Source organism: Momordica charantia, assembly GCF_013281855.1.
Source record: "Momordica charantia cultivar OHB3-1 chromosome 8 unlocalized genomic scaffold, Mcharantia_2.0 BLBB01000008.1, whole genome shotgun sequence".
NCBI classification, from domain to species: Eukaryota; Viridiplantae; Streptophyta; class Magnoliopsida; order Cucurbitales; family Cucurbitaceae; genus Momordica; species Momordica charantia.
The window spans coordinates 28,767,041-28,794,058 of record NW_028275166.1 but is presented as its reverse complement, the minus strand read 5'-3'; the positions used below and the strand labels follow the sequence as shown (position 1 = coordinate 28,794,058).

Genomic DNA, 27,018 nt, shown 5'->3' with positions numbered 1-27,018 from the left:
GAAAGTAAAAATAATCTACGGAATTTTACCTTCCCCTTTTTAATGGTACATTGTCCCTCTTACTAAGTAATTATGACTATTTAATTTTTTTAATGTCATTTTCATTTTTTTTGTTATTTAAATTTTTTGAATACATTCTTCTCTTCTCCATTTTCATTTGCATATTTCTCCCCCTCCAAACCAAAATTTTTCATTCTTTTTCTTTTCCTATTTTATTGTTATTTAAAATTCTCCTATTATTACAAAAATAAAAGAAATACATATTTTCTAAGTGGAGTCCACATATTTAAAAGTAAAAATCATGTATGTGTCTTGCATTCTCTCTCTTTTTTAAATGATAGCTTACAATTTCTTAATGCATGTAGGTAATAAATAAAATTTAATTAGAATATTCCAAAGTGAGGCTTCTGTTATTTAAATCCAATCTTTACTTAAATAAAATCCAATCTACTCGAGAAAAAAAAAGAAGAAATCAATAAGCTTTAACTCTCTCTTGATTATTGTCAAAGCGAGCATAGTTCAGTCATAATTGACATATATCTCAAATCAAGAGATGGTGGGTTCGATCACCCGGTACTAAAAAAAAAAAAAAAAAACTCTCTTTTGATTATCCATTTAACACCAACAATTAAATCCATTAAAAATTGATAATTAATCAATAAAAATAGAAAGCTATCAATAAACTTGAATTGATTGCAAAACATATATGGTGTATTATAAAACTGAATTTAAAAGATAACCTATTATTTCATTGAAGTTTCCCTTTTGTCTTACACTACATTTCCAAAGAAGCCCTTTATATATTATCATGCATTATTATTGTTGTTGCTTTCAGCCATATTGATCTCCTTTCTTTCTGTTTGATTCTTCACTGATCTTGAGAAACTTTGGCCATCTCCTTCTTCAATTTTCTCTTCTTTATTATTTCCCTTTTTGTCTTTGTATATCATGTACATTATCATTTGGATCATCCCCAGTAGAAACCCGACGATGTTTGGAAGCTGAGAAAAAACGATACGAAACGAAAAATACGAGCTTAATTTGTTTCTTTGGGCTACTAGCTACATATAAAATAATTGCAAATGTAGTAAAAAAATATATATATAATGTACCAACCAGTTATTATTATAGCTAATGATCAATATTTAGGTTAGTGACATGGTTATAGCTAATTCTATTTCAAAAAAAAAAAAAGAAAAAGTAAATTATTATTTGAGTTAATAATCATCGTTTTAGGTTAATTAATTTCTGTCGCATCAAATAGAAACATACTAAGTTGCCTAAACTAGTGATTTATAAGTTCATTTTAAAGATATATTTGCAATTATGAATTTAAAATACAATAACTTCCTTGGAAAAAAGTTTTAAATTTACTTCCACCCTGCTCAAATTTCAATTTCTCATCCCGCATTTGTTGTACTGAAAAAAAGAGATTTGTTTCCATATCTACATGCAAAGTCTCACACACAAACTTTTTTATTAAATGCAGTGCAAAAATTTAATGATAATTAAAGATTCAGAAAAAAAAAGAGAAATTAAATGGAGAATCAATTTAATGAGAAATAGTAGGGTTAGGTTTTGAAGTATTGTAGTTTTGACTTACAGCAATGAATAGATCCTTCATAAAGAAGCCATAGAAGAACCACATGGTGGCTGAAAGAGTGAGAAAAAAGGAGAGAAAAAATGGCATATACTCCACACTTTTGGTTGTTATCACCCTCTTCTGCATATATTAAAAAAGTACGGTATTAAATTTTCGTCAACATATCAACATTTTCATTGACATTTCTACATGTCAATGAGTTTGACATCGACATATATAAGAGGTGAATCAATATTTTCTATGGTATCATAAAACATTGACAAATATAAAAAATATCAACAAGATATCACTAATATGGACGAAATATTAATATTAATAAAATTAAACTTATTTAAAAAGAGTGAAATATTTATTTGTTATTTTATTTGTTTTTTGAAATTTTTTTGTTTTTATAATTTTTCTAAAAATAACTATCAACATCAATATTTTAAAGACAAAAAAGAAATTTTATCTTAATGAATTAAAGTTAATGCTCGATCAAGATTTAGTTAAATAAATTAAGAGCTAAAAAAATCTTAACTTTTAAAAATTGAGAACTAAAAACTTAATAGTTATTTGGACCTAAAAAAGATATTCCTTTCAACTCACTCTATATTTTCCTTTAAAATTCTTTATTTTTTGTACATTTTATAAGTGGACTCTCCTTTTAATTTTTTTTAAACAATTTAAGTTACTCCTTTTTATTTGATTACATTAATTTCTAAATAAGATAAATAAAATTGAAATTGAAATGAATTTTATTTTTGTTTTTTGAGTTGGAGAGATCGAACTATCGACCTTTTTCCAGAGAGAGGGAGGTAAGGAATTTCAATTTTCTGTTTTTTTTTTTTTTTTGAGCTAGGGAGATTGAAACATCAGCCTGAGAGAAAGGAGAGAGGGAGGAAATTTCAATTTTTTTGTTTTTGAGCTCGAGAGATTGAACCATGTAGAGGGAGAAGGGAAAGAGGAACGGAGTTTCAATTTTTTATTTTTTGAACTCGGGAGATTGAACCATCCACTTGAGAGAGAGGGAAGAGGAGGGAGTTTCAATTTTTTGTTTTTTGAGCTCGGGAGATCGAACCATGGACTTTGAGACTTGAGCCATGATGTTCAAAGAAGAAGCAAAAGACAGGAGAGAGAGAGAACCATGATGCTCAAAGGAGAAGCAAAAACAGCAAGATTGAAAGCTGCACAAATCCATCCAACAGCATTGGTGCGCTTATTCCCATGAAACACAAGCATAGTTATCGCCAGCATTACTCCATAAGCCCCAAAATTGAATATCACCAACAACTTCAATGTGAATACCTTCACAAACAAGAATCACCCATTAAAATGAAGCTTACTAAAATTATTTCTTCCTACAAAACTAATTCTCTTATAAACCATATATATATATCTTTATTTTTACATCCGATCCATATGTTCAAATCTTCGTCTCATATTTGTACGATAATATTAAATGAAACATAAAGGGAGGGAGGGAGAGAGACCCTGTCTCTCTTAGTAGCGTAGAAGACGTAGATTGATATATAGAAAAGTTCTATAACACATCCAAAGGAGTTGATGCTAATTAACAAATAGGCATTGGATTTGATGGCAGCATAATAAAGCAGCAACACGGCGCTCATCAGCGCCACCACGTAAGGTATCGATTGGAATCCTTCTGATGTTTTCTTCTTGTAAATTGTCCAAAACGTTGGCCTAAACACAACACACACAACTTTTATTCAAATAAAGTACGTGTAAAATTTTATAAGATAAAGGTTTCGATTGATAATCATTTTGAAATTTGACGAAAATTTAAAAGTGGATGTATAAGAGATTCGAGAAAAGGTGTCATTTTAGACATGAATATGTGTTTGTTAATTTAAAAAAAAATAAAAAACCAAAACAAAAAGGGTTATCTAAAGCCCTGTTGTTTTATCATTCTTGAAATAATTATGCTTGATTTTTCACCGGCATGTTTTTCACCTTCTTTAAAAAAATATATATATGAATTCCTAGTCAAACTTCAAAAACAAAAATAAATTTTTAAAAACTACTTTTTTAGTTTTTAAAAACATTTTTCAAAATAGATAAAAAAAAAAAACATTGATGGAAATAGTGTTTTTAGGCCTAATTTTTTAAAATAGAAAAAAATAAATATCAAACATAGCCTAGATAATAGCCTTATTTTTTAAGAAGTTTTTGGGTTGGTGTTTAGTTGTTTTTTTTTTGTTAAAAAAAATTGTAAGAATGGTTCTAAAAGAGTTGCAATATGCCTATGAACAACTTTTATTGCTTTCTTTTTTTAGTTCAACAATGGAGTAGGAGATTGAAACCTCCAACCTTTAGTGAGGTAAGTAATATTTTGACCTAACTGAGATATATATGTTCATGTTGACTTATAAACATTGAGATTATTATACATTTGAACTCAAAATCTTACGTATATTTTTTTTAATAGGTTGTTAAGACTATATCATAGAATTACGATCAAGTGACTTGTAAAAAATATAAACATAGCCAAAATATCAAATATACATAACGTCTTACGCAGGAGCCAGGAAGACCATGAAGGATATTATATTACCTACAAGAGAAAAAGTGAAAAGGCAAAAAGATAAGATAAATTACAAGTACTTGGGAAATGGAATTAACCCTATCTCAAAGCCATATACCATATTCCATAAAGAAAAACAAAATGAATGCAACAATAATACCCATGAGACCAAAGATGAATTGGAGTTGATGAACACTTAAGATCATTGTGGCAATAAATGGGGGAGCTCTCTTTCCTCTTACAAATGTGAACAAGAAAGAAAGAAAGTTTAGTAGTATATAATTTACTCCCAAAACCAACTTCTTGTGTTTTTATAGGCAAACAATTGTGGTTAGGCACTACTTACAAACATGGTATTAAATATCTGTCGGTATGTCAATATTTTCATCGACATGTCCATGTATCTTTGGGTTCGACATCGACATGAGGGACAAATAGACATTTCCATTATAGTACAAAAAAAATCGACATAATATGAAAAATATCAACAAAATGTCACTAAGATATACATAATTTTAATATTAAACATTTTTAACTTATTTAGAAATAGAAAGATATTTATTTATTAATTTAAATATTTTTTTACGATTTTTTAATTTCTCTAACTTTTACAGAAATATTTTTTATCGATATTTCTATGAAATTGAGATCTCGACATTTCAATCGAGATATTTAAAACCCTGGTTACAAATAGAGATAGAAAGAGGATGAATAATGTGGCTAAAATTGTATGTTGAGGGTTTGGAGAGATCTTTATATCCATCGACATCGACATTTTAGCGATATTTTCATTGATATTTCCATGAAAGTGAGATTTCGACATTTCCATCGACATCGATATTTAAAAACTGCTGACAAATAGAGATAGAAGAAGGATGAATGCGGCTAAAATTGTAAGTTGAGGGTTTGGAGAGATCTCTCTGCTTTTGGAACTTATCTACCACTAGTTTTGTGCTAAAGTGAAGTTACTCAATTGGTTGAAAGTCTTTTACTATTAAATGAAACCTCCCTCTTCTTTGCTTTAATTTTATCCTTTTGAAGACATATTGGGTTTTGGTTTGGTTTCTCTAGCACATGTACTTCAATCTCTTATTTATGTTTATATGAGTTTTAGAAACAATAAGGTTCCTTTTTTGGGTTCAAATTAAAAGATTGGAGTAAAAACGAAACTAGATAATAATTCGAAAACAACTGAATTTAGGTCGATTATTATATGGAATGTGCCCTAATGGATGTTGGTTTCAATTTTCTCTTTAATGTTACGTGAGTTATGCAAATTTCGCCCGCCCGATATTTTAATTGATGTTAGATATGTTTCTAATGAGATATTTTTTAAAACAACTCACAAGGAATGGGTAGAATTTAAACTTGTAAAATGTTAATTAAGAGCGAAATTTGGACCAACTAAAGTTAGACTTAAATTTTTGGACACTTTAATTTGTTTCTGATTTGATACCAAACTCGATACATGTGGTTCGAAATATAGAATTTTTGTTAAATACAATACAGAAGTTTAATGAGAAAATTTTAAACGGTGGTTTAAATGTAAAGTTTATATGGACCAAAATAAATTTTAAGAGTAGGATTAGGTTTTTAATTAAGTTGAGAAAGAAATGGATGGCTCTCAATTTTGCCTTTAAAGTTTTAAATGTTACAGCTGCTTTATTCTCCAATCTTTAAATTTCATTCTGCATTTCAATGAAATTTGTGGATGGAGAGTTTTCATTTTTTAAGAAGACAAATTAAAAGATTAGGACTAAAATAGAAACTTAGTAGCTGATCTCAATTTAACCCCAACATTTTTAAAGTTCCAAATTTACTCTGGATTTTATAACCCAGAAAATCTTGAGCAATTCTCATTAAAAAGCCAAATAGAATCAAAATATTAAAACATCAATATTTTAAAAAAGCATTAAGAACAAATTAGGAACCAACCACATAATAAGATTTTTTTTTAGTAGCTGTAGAATGGAGATCGAACCCACAATCTCTTGAGAAGTATACAATAAATATTATAAATAAATAAATATGACATAAAATTTTTGTATATTCAATTTAAAAAAATTAATTTTCATGTAATTTTTTATTCTTTTTAATCTAAAATTTTCTGGATAACAAAATAATAAATAACTACTCGAACAGTTATGTTTTGTTTTTTTTAAAAAAAATAAAGAATAAAAATAAAAATAAAAAAAAAGAAACTAGAAATAGAGGACGAGGAACAAGAAATGAAAGGATACCTAATAGATCCTTCGGGTTTCAAAACCTCTCTTTCACATAACATCTTCGAATTAAGGCTTGCGAATGCACGTGAAGAAACGGAGCATTTTTAGCTCAAATTTCTTTATAAATGTTACTACGACAAGTCTAGAAGAGAATGATGTGAAGATGACATGGTAAAAGTCTTGTAGTTTTGAAAGATGACATAGGGACAACAAAAGTGTACAGTGTTGTCGATATTATACCTCTTGGGAGCTTGTGATGTCAAAACTTGATGAACATTTTAATCAAGTCAAGTGGGTCCTCCATTAGATATTTACTTAGAACATTGCTACATTTTTTTATTCTACATTTAGACATCTCATCAATTGAGTTTTAATTTCCTAGATCTTCATTTTCTTAAATGTGCATTTAATAGTTTTTTTTTTTTTTTAAAGGCTTTTGGCTTTGGTATTTTGAACGTCCCTTTAGCTTTTTAAAAGGCTTGTAACGCTCTGAAATAACGCTCTATCATGATAAAAAACTTGTATTTCTTAAATTCCTTTGGTGTTTTTTTTTCCTTTTTTTTTCTATTCTTGCTTTACGTTCGAAGTTTAACCGATTCATTGGATTAGTCTCGATCCAGATAATAAGTCGTCTTGAGAGATAGAAATAACCACCATAATTCTAAGTTTGATCTCAGAGTTATTCATCCTTCTAAATAAACTCTTAGATTGAATCATTTCGTTAAGTTAGCAATATTTGTGAATGTTTTAAAGGATTCTAGAATGACCTCCATCCTTATAAACCTAACATCAGTGACGCTTATCAATATCTTTCTCTAAAATTTTGTCATTTTCTCCTACTCTTAAACTCTTACTTTTTATTTACTCCATAAAAAAGTGTTACTTTTCTTTTTCTCTCTTTTTAACTTATTTTTATCTTTACCCCATCTTTCACTTTATCTCTCCCAACTTTTCTCTCTAAAATTTTCTCTATCTTTTGACTTTCTTTCTTAGCATTTCTCCTCTATAACATTTTTTTGGTTCCTAAAAATGTATTTTTTTTCTCTCTCTCACTTATCTTTCCGATCTTTCGCTTTCTCTCCATCACCAACTTTCCTCCTTGTAAAATAAAACTACTCACTTTCAAATTTTTGTAGCATAAATTATTTACTGCAAATTTACGAGTCAAGTTTTAATAAAAGTAGTAAGTCAAGATCGATATCGTCATTTGGATTGAATTTCTAGCTCACCGTCGCTCAATTTATTTAGAGAATCAAAATCGAATGAGAGAATAGAATAATCAAAGAAAATAAACATACAATAATAAAGAGAAAATCATGGGAGGAAATGTCCTAGGAATGATTTCATCCATTGAATCTATGAACCGATCACTTAATTACTCAAAATTGGCCAAGAATTCTCAAATCTCAAATGTCTGTCCCAAGTCCAAGCTAAATCTCCTTAAGGAACCAATATCTCTATCTAGTATCAATAATAAGTTAGGACTTCAAAGAATAAGTTTTTTAACGACATCTAAATGGCTTCTAAATCTCTCAATCTCTTAAAACATTTTTAGTTAATTATGCATCCCAATTCTAACTTTAAACTACCTCTTTCGAGCATAAGATTTTAAATCTAATATCAATTAATTTATGACTAATAGATTAAAGGCATTAAGCATAGAAACATAAATAGAACATTCAAACTCGTTCGATCAAAACAATCAAGCAATCAATTCATAAAATTCTATGATTACATCAATCCATTAGATAAAAAAAAAAACTTAGCTATGTAAAATAACAAACTCCAAAAGAAAGTTCCATAACAAACTACAAAAATTAAGAGAAAAGAAATAAACTAAATTCGTCGTGTCCATTGATTGACCCACAACCATATGATTCCGAGCCTTGAAAATCCCTTATTTAAGCTTCTTTTCTCATTTTCTCTTTATTTTCAAGCTATATCATGTTCTCTAAGGTGGGTCCAAAGATCCTCCAACAACAGTTGGAAAACCTAAAATTATAAAGAAAACATCTGGATAGCGTCATAGTGCTGCACCAAAAAATCGGGGCGGAAAAATGTTTCTATAGCTGCAGCGCCGGCGTCATGTGGTAGTGCCTATGGCTGGCCTCTCAAGCAAAATATGCTTTTATCTGCATAAATGGGCTCGTGCATTCCTACCAAGAATCATCGTGGCTTAAGGATGATCCAAATATACCTTGGAAAAGTCTAGGAAGCAAACTTGTATCATCTTATGGCCCTAGGCTCAAGAATGATCCAAAAGTCGAGCCCTCGGACATGAATCTCTCATGAACCCTATTATCCAAGCATCATAAGGCAAGGGCGAAGGCATGTACGAGCCAACTAGGCTAGACCGCCTAGGGCGGAATAGGCTATGGGTCGAGCTCGAGGCTCGCGGGTTGAGCTCCGCTTGTATGCCAAGCTCTAGTGGGCTAGCACGAAATTCAAAAAGAGAAGATGGTTAGATAATCTCACTACGCCTAACACAAACCTAGATCTGAATTAAGTATAGGAGTGTGTGTGACTAGCATTACACCGATATGTAATATGATTCTATTGAATCTCGTTATTCAATTTGCGAACTTGACCAATATCAACATAATTAAATACAATACAATGTACTCAGAAAAACGATGCAATTGTCACGTATGTGATGAACAATGTCATTACAAAAATATATATAGAAATCACAAAATTCTCATTCCATATAATAGTTTATCCCAAAGGCCCTTTCTAATGTATTATAAATTATAGATATGTTTTCATCCTATCATGGCAAAAGTTTTTTCCTTTTTTCTTCTGGTTTTAAGACGTGGACAAATTCTAGAAAACAATTTTCTTCCATGGATAATGATGAACTTTCTATGGCTTACTTTGATTTCTCAAGTAAATAATGAGCATTGAGAATTCATGAGAAAAATGGTCAAGTACTTGCAAATACGTTGAGCGCACGGCTTCCACACAAAAATGGCGGCTTATCTGAAGCTCACACTGCCGCCCTTTTTCCATCCTTCGTCTTCCTCTTTCTCTGCAAACTACTAAATACCTAGCTCTGCCATGAAAACCGCTTGGCCCTCCTCGCCTTCATTTCCCGCCGCAAGCTTCGCCACCAACTCTCTCGCTTCTTCCAGGTCTGCTTTTTTTCTTCTTGTAATTTCGTTTTTCGATTCAATTTATGTCAATAACTGCTCCCAAATTGGAAATTGGTGGTGGGTTCGACTAGTTCTTTGATTCACGGTTGTGTGTAATGCTGAAATTGATGGGAGTGTTTCTATCGAATTGAATAGCCCCAGGAATTAGATCTAATTGTCGCGTTGTACTGCGCAACTAAACAACAAATATATCTTACGCTGCATTGATAAACCAGTAAGTATGAACCAGATGAATTGAAGTGAACTCCTTAAGATTGAATTTCTTTTCTTCTACTTGAAATCTGTGCGAGTGATTTTCTTCCAATGAAAGCTATACCTTGCGAAGGATTCTGAGGAATGCAACTCGTGCTTAGAACTGAACTACACTTGAAACAGTATTGGAACACAGGGGATGAAGAAAAAAGGGAAAAAGGAAGCATGGAGAAATTTGATTATTCTGCGTCAGATCTAGTGCAAGATTTACTTATTTATATAGACTTGTTCCGACACATTTGAAGAATGAGCTTGTTCATATGTATATACTTGGATTACGTCAAGTATAGTTTAGCCCAAATTCAGATTCTATCTTGTACCCGTGGTCATACTATCAAGAATCAAGAGAGATTGATAGTGGATGTCTCTTCTATCAAGTATCAAGAACACACTGGTTGAATGGGTCGAGCTGCTCCATTATAAGTAATATACTTCATCTTTTTATGATTGTCTAAGCCCAAGCTCAAGTTTGAGCTGGTTGGTTGGATGGCAGTGGCAAATGTGTTGGTCAAACCCATAGTTATACAGGCTCCTTTCTCTTCCACAGAAATTGGGATCCCTTTGAACTCAAATGCTAATAAAATAATGATTGTGTTAGGAATATCATAAGGGCAGAGTTAGAAATATTATTATGGGACCAATAGTATCTTAGTCTTTAGCCAAATAGTTTGTTAGTAGGAGTTGGTTATAAGTAGAGGGAGGAAAGGATTCAAGTTGGCAATATTGTGGGTGTTTAAGGCTGGAGTGTGTTCAAGAGAGAGGAGGGTCAAAGTACCTCAAATTATTTTGGAGTTAACGTTATTTTCTCAAATTACATATTCTCTTTGGCTTCCACATTCTTAACCAATGTGAGCTCTTATTTTGATTTAATTCAGTTGAGTGGTTTTAGAGATAATTTCCTTGTTTAACTCTTTTTGGTTTTTGTTATTCCTATCATGAGGTACAACATAGTATATGGTGGACCCGTCAGTTATTTTATTTACCCTACTTTATTTTATGCTCAAATTAACTCATAAACCAATTCCCTTCCAATGTCCAAGCAATCTTTAACATTCTAGTTTGGTTGATGGTGATTTATAATTTGTGTAATGCTTGCAGAAGAAAGGTGTTATGTTATCAAGGGGTACTTGTGGATAAAATATACTCAAAATACTTTCTACTCTGCAAATCTACTTCAAGTGGTAGATTATCCAGGTCAAGAAGTTTAGAAATTCTTTCCCATAGGTCAGGAAGGACTGCCTTACGTCAAATGAAGATAAATAAACCTAAGGTACCTCCCTAGATTTACTTGCTCTTAATTTCATTATAGTTTCAATATAATGATAGATTTTCACGTACTTCTCTCTCTCTCTCTCTCTCTCTCTCTCTCTCTCTCTCTCTCTCTCTCTCTCTCTCTCTCTCTCTCTCTCTCTCTCTTTTTCCCTTTTGCTTTGCCTTGTTTCTCAGTCTCTTCAAAAGGTGGAAGAAAGCTTTGACTTTATTTTTGGAAAATCATTAAGTTTTCTTCAAGAATGGAGCCGATTACAATCAATGGGCATAGTTGTTGTTATACTGACATGCACATTCATGATCATTCCACCATCCCAAGCTGTTGATGCACTCAAAACATGTACATGCTTGCTGAAGGAATGCAGGTATTATATTTATCTTGCTGATTAGTAATTGATATCACTACTTCTTTTTTCATTCTCCCCTTGCTGTTTCTCCATCTGAAAATCTTTCTGTCAAAAGATATGGTCACATGTGTACCATATAAAACTTTGAGAAAGTTTCTTCCTTTTCTTTTTAAATTTTTTGGTCACACATGATTTCTCCTTTTGCGAACTGCAATGATATGGATTGTCTTAAAATTTCTTCCTTCAAATTGGGATACTAATTTTACCCTTGGTTGGTCGATATCCTTTAGTTCAACTCTGTTGAATCCTTCAAAACTTTTTAGTTTATGAAGAAAAAAGAAAGAAAAAAATACACAAGGGTCACTGTTGAATAATCTGGTGAGGATAATAGCTGGAAGCTTAAATGAGTAGTGAATATAGTTTTTGAGACTTTAGCATCAATTTTACCAATTACATACGGATATTTCCAAAAAGAAGTTGTGGGAGACATGTATTAGAAATTTGATCCAAAAAGTTAGAAAATTAGAAAGATTAAACCCAAAAAAAAAAAAAATGCGGACACTAAAAATATAATAAAACTGGTTTCTGTTCCCTTATGTCAGGCTTGAACTTGCCAAATGCATTTCAAACCCACTATGTGCTGCCAATGTTGCTTGTCTCCAAACCTGCAATAATCGACCCGATGAGACCGAATGCCAAGTTAGTGTGTTCTCTTGGCTCTACATATTGCTTCACATGATTGAAGTACGTAAGGAAAGTAACTAATTCTTTTTTCTCTTTTGCAGATTAAATGTGGTGACCTGTTTGAAAACAGTGTAGTGGATGAATTTAATGAATGTGCAGTATCCCGAAAGAAATGTGTGCCTATGAAATCCGATGTTGGGGAATTTCCTGTACCCGACCCGTCTGTTCTTTTTCAGAGTTTCAATATATCAGATTTCAGTGGGAAGTGGTTCATCACTAGTGGCTTAAACCCCACTTTTGATACATTTGATTGTCAGTTGCATGAATTTCATGTGGAGTCTGGAAAACTTGTTGGAAATATAACTTGGAGAATACGGACTCCAGATAGCGGTTTCTTTACAAGATCAACTGTGCAGAGATTTGTTCAAGATCCTGCACATCCTGGGGTACTCTACAACCACAACAATGAGTATCTTCACTACGAGGATGACTGGTATGCTTTTATTCCATTACTGTATGATCAAACTTCCTAGTACCTGATTTTGCATTGGCCAAATCTACTCAGGGAGCGAGCAAAGAAGAAAGAATGGCCCCTTATCTTAGATTTAAGATTTAAAAAATTTTCCACTGATTTGCCCCCTGAATCCCCTTAATCTTTAGAATTGACATGTAAGTTAGACTTAGAATGGAAAATTTTTCCTCTACTTGTCAAAACTTCTAGTTCCACCCCTAATTAATTGGCATCCACTATCGTGCATTGTATGTAGATGTAATGAAATAACTCAAATGCCCTTTACCACTTTCCTTGTTTATTATTGCTTACCTTTATTTTTATTTCAATCGCAAAATATACGGAAGAGGAGATGACTGCTGGTAGTTGTTACTAAGATGATAGCCAATGGACCAAAGTCTTTCTCTGTTATTTGAGCACAAATGAAAATAGAAGAAATATTAAAAGAGAAAAGTCTGGTAAAAAAGGGTAATGAAACAGATCAAGTGCATTTGGCTCGATGTGTGCAGTGGTCTCAAATAGGAATTGAATTAGGAACCCTTTGGCTATGTTGTCTTGGTGCTCCCCTTCTCTCTCCTCATCTTCGGCCGAAGTTACTGTAACTTAATTAAGCTTCACCATGGCTCGTTGTAGCTTTTTAGCCTTGAATCTTGTTGTTGATACTTATGGTAAAGTTGGGGCTCCATGATCCATATTATTCCTTCTCAAATTATGCAGGTATATTCTATCAAGCAAGGTGGAGAACAAACCAGACGATTACATTTTCGTTTACTATCGTGGTCGGAACGATGCTTGGGATGGCTATGGTGGAGCTGTAGTATACACAAGAAGTGCAGTACTGCCAGAAAGCATAATTCCCGAGCTTGAAAAGGCAGCTAAGAGCGTAGGGAGAGACTTCAACAGGTTCATAAGAACAGACAATTCGTGCGGTCCCGAGCCACCTCTTGTAGAAAGACTGGAGAAGACATTGGAAAGCGGAGAACAAACGATCATAAGGGAAGTCGAACAGATCGAACAAGAGGTGGAAAAGGAGGTGGTGCAGATTGAACAGGAGGTGGAGAAGGAGGTGGAGAAGGTGGGGAAAACAGAAATGACATTGATAGAGAAGTTGGGAGAAGGTCTGAAAGAACTCCAACAGGATGAGGAGTTCTTCCTTAGGGAGTTGTCAAAAGAAGAGAGTGATCTTTTGAATGAGCTAAAAATGGAAGCAAGTGAGGTTGAAAATTTGTTTGGAAGAGCACTTGCTCTTAGAAAACTAAGATAGACTTACTTTTTGACATATAAAAATTAAAACCTTGTTTATATATATTATTCAACATATAAAAATGCTTAGAAGATATACTATTAGAATTGTTGTTTATGAATTAGTCTTATTATCTCTGCAATCGTTTTCTAATTGATGCAGGGAATCATCATGTGATAGTCCACTGGTCAATAGGGGCCAATGTAAATAACAAAGGGCTTAGAAGGAACGAGTTCAAACTACGGTGGCTATCTAATTAGGATTTAATATCCTTCGAGTTTTCTTGTCAACCAAATATAGTAGGGTCAGGTGGGTTGGCTTATGATTAATCGAGGTGCGTGCAAGTTGGTTTGGATAAATGGATATAAAAAAAGAAATAAATGGTGCAAGGAGTATTTTCAAGAGTTTTACATAATGACCGGAGCTTGAGTCAATAACTACATTAGCAGAATCGACTCTTTGCTCTACAGCGATAGTTTTTGTAAGGTTTCAGGCTTATCCAAAGCCTCAGTCGCTATCATAACGCACACATTTTCTTTCTCCATAAGCTGAAATTAGTCTCACCAACAAAACTTTCTAATTCACTCTTCGTTGCCATTATTCAAAGAATCGAGATGACAACATAAACACTATAAAGAGATTACTAATTTTTTCTTCACAAAAAATCAGATAAAAAGTACTAAACGGAATTTCTTCTACTGATTACAATTGTACCCTTACAAACTCAAGAGAGCTCAAGAAAACACCTCTCTAAGCCTCTCTATACATACACGCTTTGTATTTCACTCCCGTAGTACAAGAAATATACATACACGCTTTGTATTTCACTCTCGTAGTACAAGAAATTTTCTCCGAAATTCATTGTCATCACAATCAACTTCTTCAAAACTCCCCACCCCACCGGATGCCCATTGCTTTACTCCTACAATCCATTGCCAAATTATAGAAATTAATCCAAAAACCTCCTTTGTTGAACTCCATGATTTCACCATTGTTTTGGCTTTTTCAAGGACTAACAAAAACTTGTCAAACAATTAACCATTGGATTCTCCATTGAAGCTACCCAAAAAAAAAAAAAATTATGATCCATTGTTTGCAGTAATAGAACAGGGATGAAAATCAGCCCTAAATCTTAATCACAGATCATCAAAGAGGGGAGAGATTTCGAGCAAAAAAATTGAGACGTTTCATTTGATATTTTGTTTTTAGTTTTATGCTTCTTTTCTTACCATTTTTCTTTAATATTAATTTTCACATTTTCTAAAAATACATTTGAATTTTTAGCCAAACTTTAGAAAACAAACCAGTTTTAAAATTTGCAATATTAGTGTTCGACGAGAAATTCAATAAGAGAAAACTCAAATTAATGAACTTGTATTTGTATTTATGTACGCGGGTGTTACAATCTCTAATGTATAATCTGCTGATTAATTATCTCAAATATAAACTTTGGGCTCGTGAGCTTATTCTTGAATCAATGGTTGATGCCTTCAGTTTCTTGCTTGTCAAAGGACCTTTGAAGTCTTCGGCTTTGAGCTTATTGAAGACTTTAACTTATTGATAAAGTTCTTTAGCTTGTAGTTTGATGAAGACTTTGTGAAGTCTTAGACCTTGCAGTTTGATAGAGTCTTCAAGAATTGTTGCTTGATTCTGAGTCTCTAAATCTCCAATTCTTCTAAATCTTTTTTCGAATCCTTCCTCCCCTCAAAAGAGGGATAGGTTTAGACCCAGTCTCTTCGTGGGTTTTGATATTCATTTCATGGAACGACCATAAGATAGATACGTGGCGCAATTTGATTCGTCGATTTAAAAATTAATTTAGAACAAGTATAAATTTGTGATTGATCATAAATATAATTTTAAATTTGTGACGTGACATTTAATAATTAGCCCAAATTTCTCCTGCTCTTTTAAATTGTTTAGAAAAAATGAAAGCACTACATTTTGCAGATGTGGTTGGATTATTCCTATTTGTCTCTATCATAATGGGTTGGAAGGAACAGTAATTTCAACTTTTCCTACTCTCAATTATTATTTACCTAAAAAAAAGTCTCTTTTATTTCCCACCAAATTAAATCTCTCTTTATTATAGCACATAAATGAAGTACCAAATTCAATCTCTCTTAAATGTGGCATATAAATGAAGGGATTAAGGAGACTCTTAGCATAATAATCATGTTCACCATGAATGACCCAAAATTAAACCCTACTTTATTTGAGTTTGTTCCTTTTAATTGTAAATAAAGATGTCATTTTGTCTTTCTTTTTGATCCTTTTCCTTGATAAGCTGAAGAATTTAATGAATCAAACTCGTCTTTATTATTAAACATATTAAGACTCAATTTTATTTTTGACTAAAAGATAAGAGCTCTTTTCTTAAAAACAAAAAAGGGATTTGGAAAATTCTATTTGTTCGATAAGAAGAATATGAGCTTGCTAAAATGATGAAACATCTCATGTGTTATAGGCGGAAAAGGATCAATCTCCAAGTCAATAAAGTGTTAGTAAAGAAAAAAAAAAACCCTTCTTGGAAAGTTTCCCCTCATTTATACTCAATGTATAATTAGGAGGAAACAACAAATATAGACATTTAAAATAAGTCATTTAAAACAATGGTCAAACAACTTCCAATTTCGAAAAATGAACAAGGTAAAACTAGGAAGATCTCTGCTAATTTTTTAAGTTATGAAACAACCTCTCGTAATTTTAAAATAAATATATTATTTTTTTTGTTTTTATAGGATAATTCTACCTATATTTTTCCTACCATTTTATGGAATAATTCAAATATTTTGAGAATCTTACCTAAGGAAAAATATTAATTAAATTAAAATATAAAACTAAATTTAAATTTAAAACTCATTACTGAAAATTATACTAAAAACACACGATCTAAACAATAAAATCATCCTCGAAAATGATACTATAAAATCTTAAAGAATATATAATAAACAAAATGTAATTAGAAATATAAATAGTAAGACCTAATAGGGAAACAAATAGATGAATAGATGAACAAATACGACGGTAAATACGACACATGAACAAATAAGATGAACACATAAATAAATACGAACAAATATGGTGAACAAATATGATGAACAACACCTCAAAATTTTTGTGAACAATTAATACACTCTACCTCAAACCAAAAAGGTACATAATAGAACTCAACATATAGGCCTGTAAGTAGAAACTCAGCAAGCCTCTCTCTACTCTACCCTTTGCCACCTGACGCTCAGCAAGCCTCTCTCTCCTCTACCATCTGCCACCTGTTGCTCCACTTGCAACCAATTCTATTACACCGTTGTTTCTCACTCGATTCCGGTTTATCGCTTGATTTTTGTTCCTGGTTGAAAAAAAAAACTAGAATCAAGGAAAATAGAATCTAGAGATCATGGAAGTTTTATTTGGCCATTTTTTAAAATGGGGTGATAAATATGATCACCGACTATAAATTCTCTGTAATTAATCCACTTTATCAGAAAAATAAGTGGACAAAATATATCAAAAAGGAAAAAAAAATAGTTAAAATTAAAATAAAAAGGTAGCGTAGATTAAGAAATTTTCATTTTTTAAGTTGAAAACAGGATGCATAAAAAGAAAAATAGCATAGTTGTTGAACTGAAAAGAGTTGCTCGTAACATACCCTTGTAAAAAATAAAAATAAAAAAAAAAGATAACCAAAAACCACCATGGGAAGTGTACTCTCCAAGTCATCTGACTCATGAACTTAAATAAAGAAAAGAAAAAGAAAAAAAAACCTCTAACTTTCCATTTCAAAATATACGTATAATACTTATTGACGTTCAAATATACCATTTTTAGCTAATATCCTTTAATATTTTGAAAAAAAGTTAACATTTGGAACGATGTGACAATTAATGTGGAACCTTGCTTCGATTAAGTCTAAAAAGAGAAGAAATGTGAAATGACAATCATTTTTAGAAAGAGGATTAGGAAAAAAATGGGTATGACAACAAAGAAACAAACTCTCATCTTTAAGAAAGATGATTTTTAAAGTAAAATTGGGATATTAATTGCTACGTCATTCTAGATTTTGACATGTCAATTTTTCGTTCAAAATATTAATGGATGTTTGCTCAAAATATTTTTTTGCTTTTTTTTTCTACTTCTAAAAATGTATTTTTTAAATTTTTATGAAAGCGAGCCGTATTAAAACTTTTGAAATGATAAAAGTATTTTTATAAATATCCACTTTTATATATATATATATATTGTATGCATGCATATTAGCCATATTATAATGATTATTTGGTTAGTAATTAAATGTTAGGTACTTTGTTAGATTTTCATTGAAAAATTGTGAGAATTAAAATACCGCCAAACAAAAAGGTGATGAGGAGAAGACCAGGGGATTAATGAATATTGCATATCTTTCAAAAGTTCATAACAATCTTTGAAAAGGCGTGGATAAAATTTTTACAGATTTTCAATTAACCTTTAATAATTAATGAATATTGTCATTTTCCAAAGGTTCATAAATATCAAATCGATATTTTATCGAAATTGAGCCATCTATGACATTTACGTCGATGACAATATTAAATACTTATATTTTTTAATCGGTTGAAATATGACCGTATAATTTCGGATGGGAAGACGGCGGTGTTGGAAAAAGTGGATGGCAATTGTGTAATTAAGAGTAAGAGTGGCAAATTGCAAGTTTTGGAGTTAAAGGTGTTGCCGTCTCTGTCGCAGAATTTCCCCCTTTTTATACTCTCCCTCTCCAAATTCATACAACAACAATTTCAATTTCAATTTCAATTCCTTCATCGCAAAATGGCTCTTAAGCTCAATCTCCCATGTCGAAATCTCCCTTCCAATTCCCACAATCGCAGATCTCCGGCCCCTCTCATGGCCTCCACGCTTCACTCAGTCTCCAAGTGAGTATCCAACGCTTTCTCTTCGACTAATTGAGCTTTGCTATTGATTCCAGTTTGATTTCCTTTCAACTTTTTAGGTCACCCTTGCTTTTATTCGCCTTGTGCTTCTGTATCTTTTAGGGATTTTCTTTTTCTTCGGAATCTCCGCCTCCCCCAAAATTGGAAAATAAATGTGCAACCACAAGGGATTTGGGTTTTCTTTAGAACTGTGATATTACAAAATTAAAGCAGTTTTTGATTTTCTGTTCTTCATGCTTGCCACAATTTTTGAGAAGGGAAGTCTCCGGTTCCACCGATCAGTTATTTTTTGTTTAACTTCTAATTTCTTTGTTCGACTATCAGCAATGTTATAAAATCATGTTGTTGACCGAATAGATTTTCCTGTGTCATTCTTTTCCTAACGCTATTTACCAGTCTTATTTCTCTATTTCTCTTTGCTTTTTTGGTCCTATTGTTAGGTCATGTTGGTAGAATGGTCTTCTTTCTTAATTATTGATGGTCCACGTTGTATTTATGTAAAAACTTTAATTATACCTTCAATTACTTTCTTTCAAGATTTCAATTTTCGCTTAGAACTTAGGTCTCTATTATTTAATTAATGGGGTTGAAAAACATTGAAATGGGTGGATGTGATCCGCAAGTTTTTTTTTTCATTTGATTTATTGTTCTCTTAAATATATGTTTTCTTCGCTCTCTGTTTCTACATAACATACCTGCTATCTGAACTTCATACCGTGGCCATCTACGTAGGAGTTAATATCCTACAAGTTGTCTTGTCAACCAAATGTCGTGATTAGTCTAGGTGCGCACAAATTGGCCAGAACAGACCGATATCAAAAAAGAAAAATGAAAAAAAAAAATTTCTGTTGTGATCATCTCTTCTCAAACAGACACACACGTTCATATACAGCATGCTTGTACGGATTCCGCACACATATTTCACTCTAGTGTAATGTTTGAATTTCCAAAATTACCCTCTATGTATTTTTACATTAATTTCATCAAAATTAAATTAAGCCATATTACGCATTGAATGCAGCGTTCTATTTTTGTTTTTATTTTTTATTTTTTATTCTTTGACATGTGACATTGTGACATTGTGACATTTCTGAACTATTACTACTTCATATTCTTGCAGAGGTTCTTCATTTTTGTTTATTCAGTTTATCTAGCTGATGTTTTTGTACTGAGTGGAGTTTGCTTTTACATCTAACTAATATCCCATTTGACAATGATTTTGATTTTAGTCTGTGTTTTAGAAACTAGGCTTCTCTGCTAACAATTTCCTTTCTTTATCTTTTGCCTTTTAAGAACACAATCCTGAGTTCATAGCTAAATTTTAGAAGAAAAAGTAGACCTTTTTTTATTTTTTAAAATTTGGCTACTATTTTTTAAACTTTTATAGAAAGTAGGCTATAAAAATAAATGAATAAGGTTATATGAGTTTATTTATTATTTAGTAGATAATATAACTAATCCCTCTCCCTCTCTCTCTGTCTCTCTCAGCTACACAATTGTTTTTCCTCACCTTAGAAGAAAAATTCGAAAAAATATCTGATTGTTATGGTGCATTTATGTTTGTTTTATGGATATTGTGCTGTCAATGTTTATTTTAGCCATACCCTTATTCTAAACCTGTGCATGTAAAACATTTCCTGATTTCATAGTTTTACTTTGCACATTTCTGATGTTGAACTTTGTTTTGTAAACACATTCTAGAGGTAGGTGGTTGGTATTATTTGCAAGTGTTGTGTATTATTCTCTGAAGAAATAAATGGGTATTTGAGGCTCTTTTTGTGAAGAGAAAAATCATACTACGTAATGACATACTGATGTTTATAACGATAAAACTGTCAACTTGAGGAATTCTAGGCACAATAAATTGGTGGCAGTGATACAAATTGTACTCCTGACCAGAACATTTAAAACTATTTCATATAATTGCTGTTAGAGAAACAATAATTAATAAAAACATTCTATGATGATTTTAGACTCTGACCGACGAAAGTAAGCAATTTTTTGCTGATGTCTTTTATACATTAGTTAAATATGTGTTTGTGGATGTAATACTCCAATCAAATTTTGATATTACATTAAAGAAGTTATACAAAAACAGTTGGATATAATCATGGCCAATTTTGTAAGTGGGTTCATGTTTTCTTTTTGTTTCTTCTCTACATTTGTGCTACGTTTGCATTTATGGCTAAAGGCATATGTTGCTCTCTACTAACTACAGGCTTTAGTTGTCATAGCAGTAGCTCATTCAGAATTAACTTATAATTTCTGTAATGGAGTTGCTTGTGAAACTGTACTTGGAGACTCTCATATGAGACTGAGTTTTGATGATCCTCTTCTTTCAAACTATTAATAATTTTTTGATCTTGTAAAGATAGTTTCTGAATTATATGACTGAGGACCGACTTATCACCATTGTTTCTTCTATTTCACAGAGAGACAGGGGGCACAAAGAATCCATATTTACCTCCCCGGGAAGTTCATGTTCAAGTGACTCACTCCATGCCACCTCAAAAGATGGAGATCTTTAGATCGTTAGATGATTGGGCAGAAAAGAACATTTTGTCTTACCTAAAGCCTGTTGAAAGTTGTTGGCAACCTCAAGATTATCTTCCAGACCCGGAGTCTGACGGTTTCTATGACCAGGTCAAGGAAATAAGGGAGAGATCAAAGGATATTCCTGATGAGTATTTTGTGGTATTGGTTGGGGATATGATCACTGAAGAAGCACTTCCAACTTACCAGACAATGCTGAACACCCTGGACGGTGTCCGGGATGAGACGGGTGCAAGCCTCACCTCATGGGCAGTATGGACAAGGGCCTGGACTGCTGAAGAGAATAGGCATGGCGACCTTCTGAATAAGTACCTTTACCTGTCGGGACGAGTTGATATGAAGAAAATTGAAAAGACCATCCAGTACCTCATTGGATCAGGAATGGTAAGATTTCTCGCTGCTGTTCTCCAAAAACAGTTTTTTTTTAAGAACTTTTTTTGAGGGATCTATAAAAGTTAAGATTAGTGTACACTTGAGGTCATATTCATAATCTTAAGGTTTTGGGAGGAAAAATAACTTCAATTATTATTTATTTTAGGCATCCCTGAAAATAAACTAGGAAACGAACAAGAGAAAAACAACATCAAAAAATCAAGTTCAATTTTAAAGGGCAGAGAACTCTTTTCCAAAACATTCTTAGATAGCATCTAAGTTCATAGCAATTTTTTGGACCCTTAAAATTCTGAGTTTAAACAATTAGGGTGCGTTTGGTTGGTAATCAGAAAATAGAAATTTGAAAATAAGAGATTCAATGAAAACTAGAGTTAGTTGTATTATTTGTTTTTAGATATGTGTTTGATAGCAAATTTGACAATTGAATATCAATTTAAAAAATTGTTCAATGTGTGTTTAGTAATATATCGGTAAACTAGAAGTAGTTACAAACTAAATATTTAGTTTAATGAAGTTTTATTAATTAATTTATTAACATTTTTTATTAATTTTGTATAATTATTATTTTACAAGGTTATATAATTTAGAATACATTGTGTTTTACATGTTTTAATTTTAACAAACATAAAATGAGTTTATAATATGAAAGTAATATATTTATCAAAATTCTTATCCTTTCTAATGTAATTATGCATCTTAAAATTTCCAAATTCTGAATTTGAAAACACTGAAAAGATAAAAATGTTGTTTTAGAATTTCTACCGTTTGGATTACAGAATCCGAAAACAGTTTTAAAAAACGAATCTCCCAAATCCTGTCAAATGCGTATTTACTGATTCCACTAGAAACAAAAAAATAGAATCCGAGTTTCCAACTAAACAGACTTTTAGATCTTTGTTAGCATCCAGGTCATATAATTGTACTTGGATCTCTATAAAGGACTGTACACAATAACAGATTTTATCAAACATTGGATCTCTATAAAGGACTACACAATAACAGATTTTATCAAACATTAGATTTTGATCTTAAATGAACTGGATGCAACTTGCTGCTTCTACATAATGTCCCCTACTACTATCTGATTGCAAGAAATAGTAGAATTGAACAAAGGGACCATTTAAATTTTTTGTTTTTGTTTTTGTTGTTGTTTTTTTTTTTTTTTTTTGGTTTGCAATAGTTAGTATTTATATGTGACCATAATTTATTATAATATGTTTTGCTGTTCTGTTCTTTTCTCTTTTAGGATCCCAAAACAGAAAACAATCCATACCTTGGTTTCGTCTACACCTCTTTTCAAGAGAGAGCAACTTTCATCTCTCATGGTAACACTGCCAGGCTAGCCAAGGAGCATGGTGACTTTAAGCTGGCACAAATATGTGGTATAATTGCATCCGATGAAAAACGCCACGAGACTGCCTACACCAAGATTGTGGAGAAGCTTTTCGAGGTCGACCCTGATGGCACGGTTATGGCTTTAGCTGACATGATGAAGAAAAAAATCTCAATGCCAGCCCATTTGATGTTCGATGGCCAGGACAACAACCTTTTTGATCACTTCTCATCGGTTGCTCAGCGGCTTGGGGTCTACACAGCTAAAGACTACGCTGACATTCTGGAGTTCCTCGTCAGCAGGTGGAAAATAGAGAATTTGACAGGTCTCTCGGGCGAGGGGCGAAAAGCACAAGATTTCGTGTGTGGGTTGCCTCCAAGGATTAGAAGGCTGGAAGAGAGGGCTCAAAGCAGAGCCAAGCAAGCACAACGAGTTCCATTTAGCTGGATCTTCGGTCGAGAAATACAAATGTAAGAGAAACCGTCTCAAAGGAAGGTTTTAGACTACTTGAACGAGGCCTCTCTGATGAAGTTCGAATACAGATCTGCAGCATTTTCAACTTTAGTATTATTTTCAAGTCCGAATTGCTCAAGAGAAAATATGTAGATTAGACTTTGTTTCAGCTGCTGTATTTGGTAGTTGTGATACCCAGCTCCTTATTTCTTTCGAAGAAAAGTATCGGTATTGGTTCGGGTTTTAAGTTTTGTCGTACACGAAATAGAATGCCTAGTAAGTTCTTTATTAATGGAAACAACTATAGTAATTTTGGCACAAAATCATAATGGTGCTTTTCCTTTATTTGTTTGAATCATCACCAAGATTCATTCCTACTTTGCTGTTGCTTGTTTTTAGTTCAGAGGGTAATGCTTTTGTTTGTAGTCTACATAGAAATATTGAAGATGGAAGATCAAGTGAATGAAAGCTAAATGTTTCCTTGGGAAAAACAAAATATTGATTGGAAATACCTCTTTTTACACTATTCTGGAGTTTTTACTAATTTAGAATTGATCAATCAGATTTAGCTTCCACTTCTCAATAAAGAATATGAGAGAGGCAAAAATATTTTACAAGTTTGATTTGCTTATATGCTATTTACAATACATCCAGTCCTAGAAATTGGTCAAAAGTTGTCTGAATTTTTTTTTCTTGGGATGTTTTTTCTCTTCCATAGAACTTATAAGTTATATCCATCATCCACCAAACTATTCTCCATTCTAATAATCGTCTATCCAATTTCAAATCAAGTATTTCAAATGAACTTCAAAATTATTAAATAGTTGTCTAAGTAAATTTGTATCTTTTATGTTTCACGTGCCTCAATTAATGTTAAATGTTATTAAGAGTTAATACAATTAATAATTACAAAAAAGAATCATGCAATAACAAAATAAATGATTTTATGAAACAAAAAAAAAAGCAAGAAATCGTGATTAATGGAACTAAAATTTAAGGACAAATGAACATATTGAGAAGAAAAAAATGAACATGAAAATATTGAAAAAATTATAAATTAGCATAGCTAAAAAAACAAACTCACTTGTTTCAAATTAGTCATTGTTTCTTCTCGATTGGTTGCTTTGGACCTTCCATTTTTTTTTTTTTTTGAGATAATTGGACCTTCCAATTTAGTTAAACTATGGAAAGTAGAGGGTAGTATTTCATTTGAAAAAAGAGCAACAATTATCTTTAGATTGTGAAAAAAAAAATTATTTTGTAGGTACGAGGAGATAAAAGACAAATGTTTGTGATTATGTGAAATGGAGATACCATTTGCACTTTGCAGTCAATTAGAAAAAAAAAGGAGGTGAATAAAAAATAAAAAAATAAAAACCACCGAGTTGTTTTACATATTGTTCAAGTGATATGTATGCCCGTGCTACAACTTGGCGGGATAGCTTTCGTTATAGATCTCAGTCATCGATATAGGTTCTTCTTGGGAGTTGTTTTCATAATTGGGCTGTTAGTTTTTTCTCTCGTCCAGTTTTGCTGTATGTGGTATTTTCTTAAGTCAGTTGTCTGCTTTAGTTATGTTGTTTTTTTATTTGTGCTCTTGCGACATTTTGGATAGGTCTTTTTTTTTGTTAGTTTTGTGCCTTGATCTTAGGTTGTGAGATCTATCTTTTTACCTTAAAATATACCTAAGTTTTGAAAGGAAAAAATAAAAATAAAAATCTCCTCTCAATGTGTCACACCTTATATTTTCATAATAAAAGTGTTTTCTTTTTCAAAACAAAGTAAAAACGCATAGCAAAGCAAATAGACCTAAGTCATCCGACATGACTCAAGTATTAACGCTTCGACTTCGAAGGGGGCATATGCCCCAGATCCTAGTTTAAGGCAAAATCCATGGCTGTTGGAGAGGCACATACATGATAGATTTTCGTTCGCGAAAGTCTAGTTGCTTCATGGGTGACACAATTGTTCTCTTGAGCCGAGGGTAAATTTCACCTCCCTTAGGGTGTCTAAAAAAGCTTCTCTCTACTCATAAAATTTAAATGAAGTATTCATATCTTAACTTATGAGAATTATCTTGTGTCCACCACCATTAAATAATTAAATATTCGACGAGAGAGAAATTCTAAAACAAATATTTGAAAAATAATAATATTAAGCATAGATGCTCCCCACCAAGTATTTTCCAAATTCAAATGAGAGAACTTTTGAAGGTTTTATATTTGTAATAACCTCTTAATTTCATAGATGTGGAGCAACTAGCCGTTTGCCAAAGGGCAGTCAACCAAAAAAAACAAAAAAAAAAGCACCATAATTAATGAAAAGAAAAGAAAAAGACAAACACAAACACAAACACAAACTAGCCGTTAACCCCATCTTATTGAAAATTCGAAAACAAGAAAAAGAAAAGACATAATTTATGAAATGACCGTTGCCCCCTTGAGAACTTGAAAGCTATAAATCTTCCCCTTCTTCCTCCCCACTCCCTCCACCATCACTTCCAATTCCATTCTTCAATCTCACCAACAATTCAAATTCCCCAAAATCCCTTCAACCAAATTGCAGAAATCCGATGGGAATCTCGACGAATTTCGCGGCATCGCCATCGTCCTCGATTTCTAGAGCTCACTACAACATCCACAAACTGTTCCTCCTCTGCAACTACATCCTCCTCGGCGCCGCCTCGAGCTGCATCTTCCTCACGCTGTCGCTCCGCCTCGTCCCCTCCGTGTGCGGCTTCTTCCTCATCTTCCTCCACGCCTTCACCATCGCGGGCGCCATCTCGGGCCTCGCCCTCGCCTCGGCCGGCACCGGACGCTGGTTCGGAGTCCACATGGTGTTCGCCGTGCTCACCGCCATCTTCCAAGGCTCGGTCGCGGTGCTCGTCTTCACCCGAACCGGGGATTTCCTGGGAGAATTGAGATCGTACGTGAGGGAGGAGGATGGGGCAGTGATTTTGAAACTTGGGGGCGGATTGAGCGCTGTGATCTTCTGCTTGGAGTGGATTGTTCTTGTTCTTGCGTTTTGGTTGAAGTATTATATGCAAGTTGAAGATGGCGGGAAGAGGAGCGCCAAAGTTCAGCAGTATGAGGAATCGAGCTGGGCGGCTGGGCCATTCCCTGTGTAGAACAGAGCATCAAATTATGGGTTTTTGATTTGTTCTTCATTCAAATTTGATTCATACTGATATTGATTTGTTGTATGTGTGAGAGTTGTGTTTTTCTTGTTCTTTTTTTTGATGGCTTCAATTGGGATTCTATTGAAGGGGGAAGAATTCATATTCATATTCAATTCATATAAATATAATACAGATTGTTTTGTTTCATCTCTCTCTCTTTGTGTTTCTCAAGTAACACGATCATGAATGATGGGCTAGGATGGAGAATTTGTTGATTCTATTTTGAATTTGGAAATGAAAAGAGAAGAAAATGTTTTTTTTTTTCTTGATTGTTTTTTGTTGAAAGTAGTTTAGTTGTGTTGTAATAACAGTTGAGTATAACTCAAACAAATAATCCTAGCGAAAGAAAATCTTATTAGATAGATGTTTGAAA

General features: G+C 32.6%; 4 protein-coding genes across 4 annotated transcripts; 3 read left to right on the top strand and 1 right to left on the bottom strand.

Moving 5' to 3' along the window:
* Positions 1 to 651: 651 nt before the first annotated feature.
* Positions 652 to 4,413, bottom strand: LOC111014132 (bidirectional sugar transporter NEC1-like). Its single transcript, XM_022288757.2, has 6 exons — positions 4,288 to 4,413; positions 4,121 to 4,157; positions 3,076 to 3,286; positions 2,729 to 2,890; positions 1,604 to 1,723; positions 652 to 1,001 (listed from the first exon to the last, which is right to left on the bottom strand). Exons 1-6 carry the CDS (start codon positions 4,331 to 4,333, stop codon positions 807 to 809), a joined length of 771 nt encoding a protein of 256 aa, XP_022144449.1. The 5' UTR covers positions 4,334 to 4,413; the 3' UTR covers positions 652 to 806.
* A 4,824-nt stretch (positions 4,414 to 9,237) lies between these two features.
* Positions 9,238 to 13,927, top strand: NPQ1 (non-photochemical quenching 1). Its single transcript, XM_022288859.2, has 6 exons — positions 9,238 to 9,483; positions 10,855 to 11,026; positions 11,203 to 11,390; positions 11,975 to 12,071; positions 12,158 to 12,549; positions 13,285 to 13,927. Exons 1-6 carry the CDS (start codon positions 9,410 to 9,412, stop codon positions 13,829 to 13,831), a joined length of 1,470 nt encoding a protein of 489 aa, XP_022144551.1. The 5' UTR covers positions 9,238 to 9,409; the 3' UTR covers positions 13,832 to 13,927.
* Positions 13,928 to 18,410: 4,483 nt separating this feature from the next.
* On the top strand, positions 18,411 to 23,812 carry LOC111014172 (stearoyl-[acyl-carrier-protein] 9-desaturase, chloroplastic). The gene is made up of 3 exons (XM_022288804.2): positions 18,411 to 18,717; positions 21,168 to 21,672; positions 22,928 to 23,812. Exons 1-3 carry the CDS (start codon positions 18,614 to 18,616, stop codon positions 23,486 to 23,488), a joined length of 1,170 nt encoding a protein of 389 aa, XP_022144496.1. The 5' UTR covers positions 18,411 to 18,613; the 3' UTR covers positions 23,489 to 23,812.
* A 2,131-nt stretch (positions 23,813 to 25,943) lies between these two features.
* LOC111014182 (uncharacterized) lies at positions 25,944 to 26,792 on the top strand. Its single transcript, XM_022288822.2, has one exon. It carries the CDS (start codon positions 26,040 to 26,042, stop codon positions 26,592 to 26,594), a length of 555 nt encoding a protein of 184 aa, XP_022144514.1. The 5' UTR covers positions 25,944 to 26,039; the 3' UTR covers positions 26,595 to 26,792.
* The last annotated feature ends 226 nt before the right edge of the window (positions 26,793 to 27,018 follow it).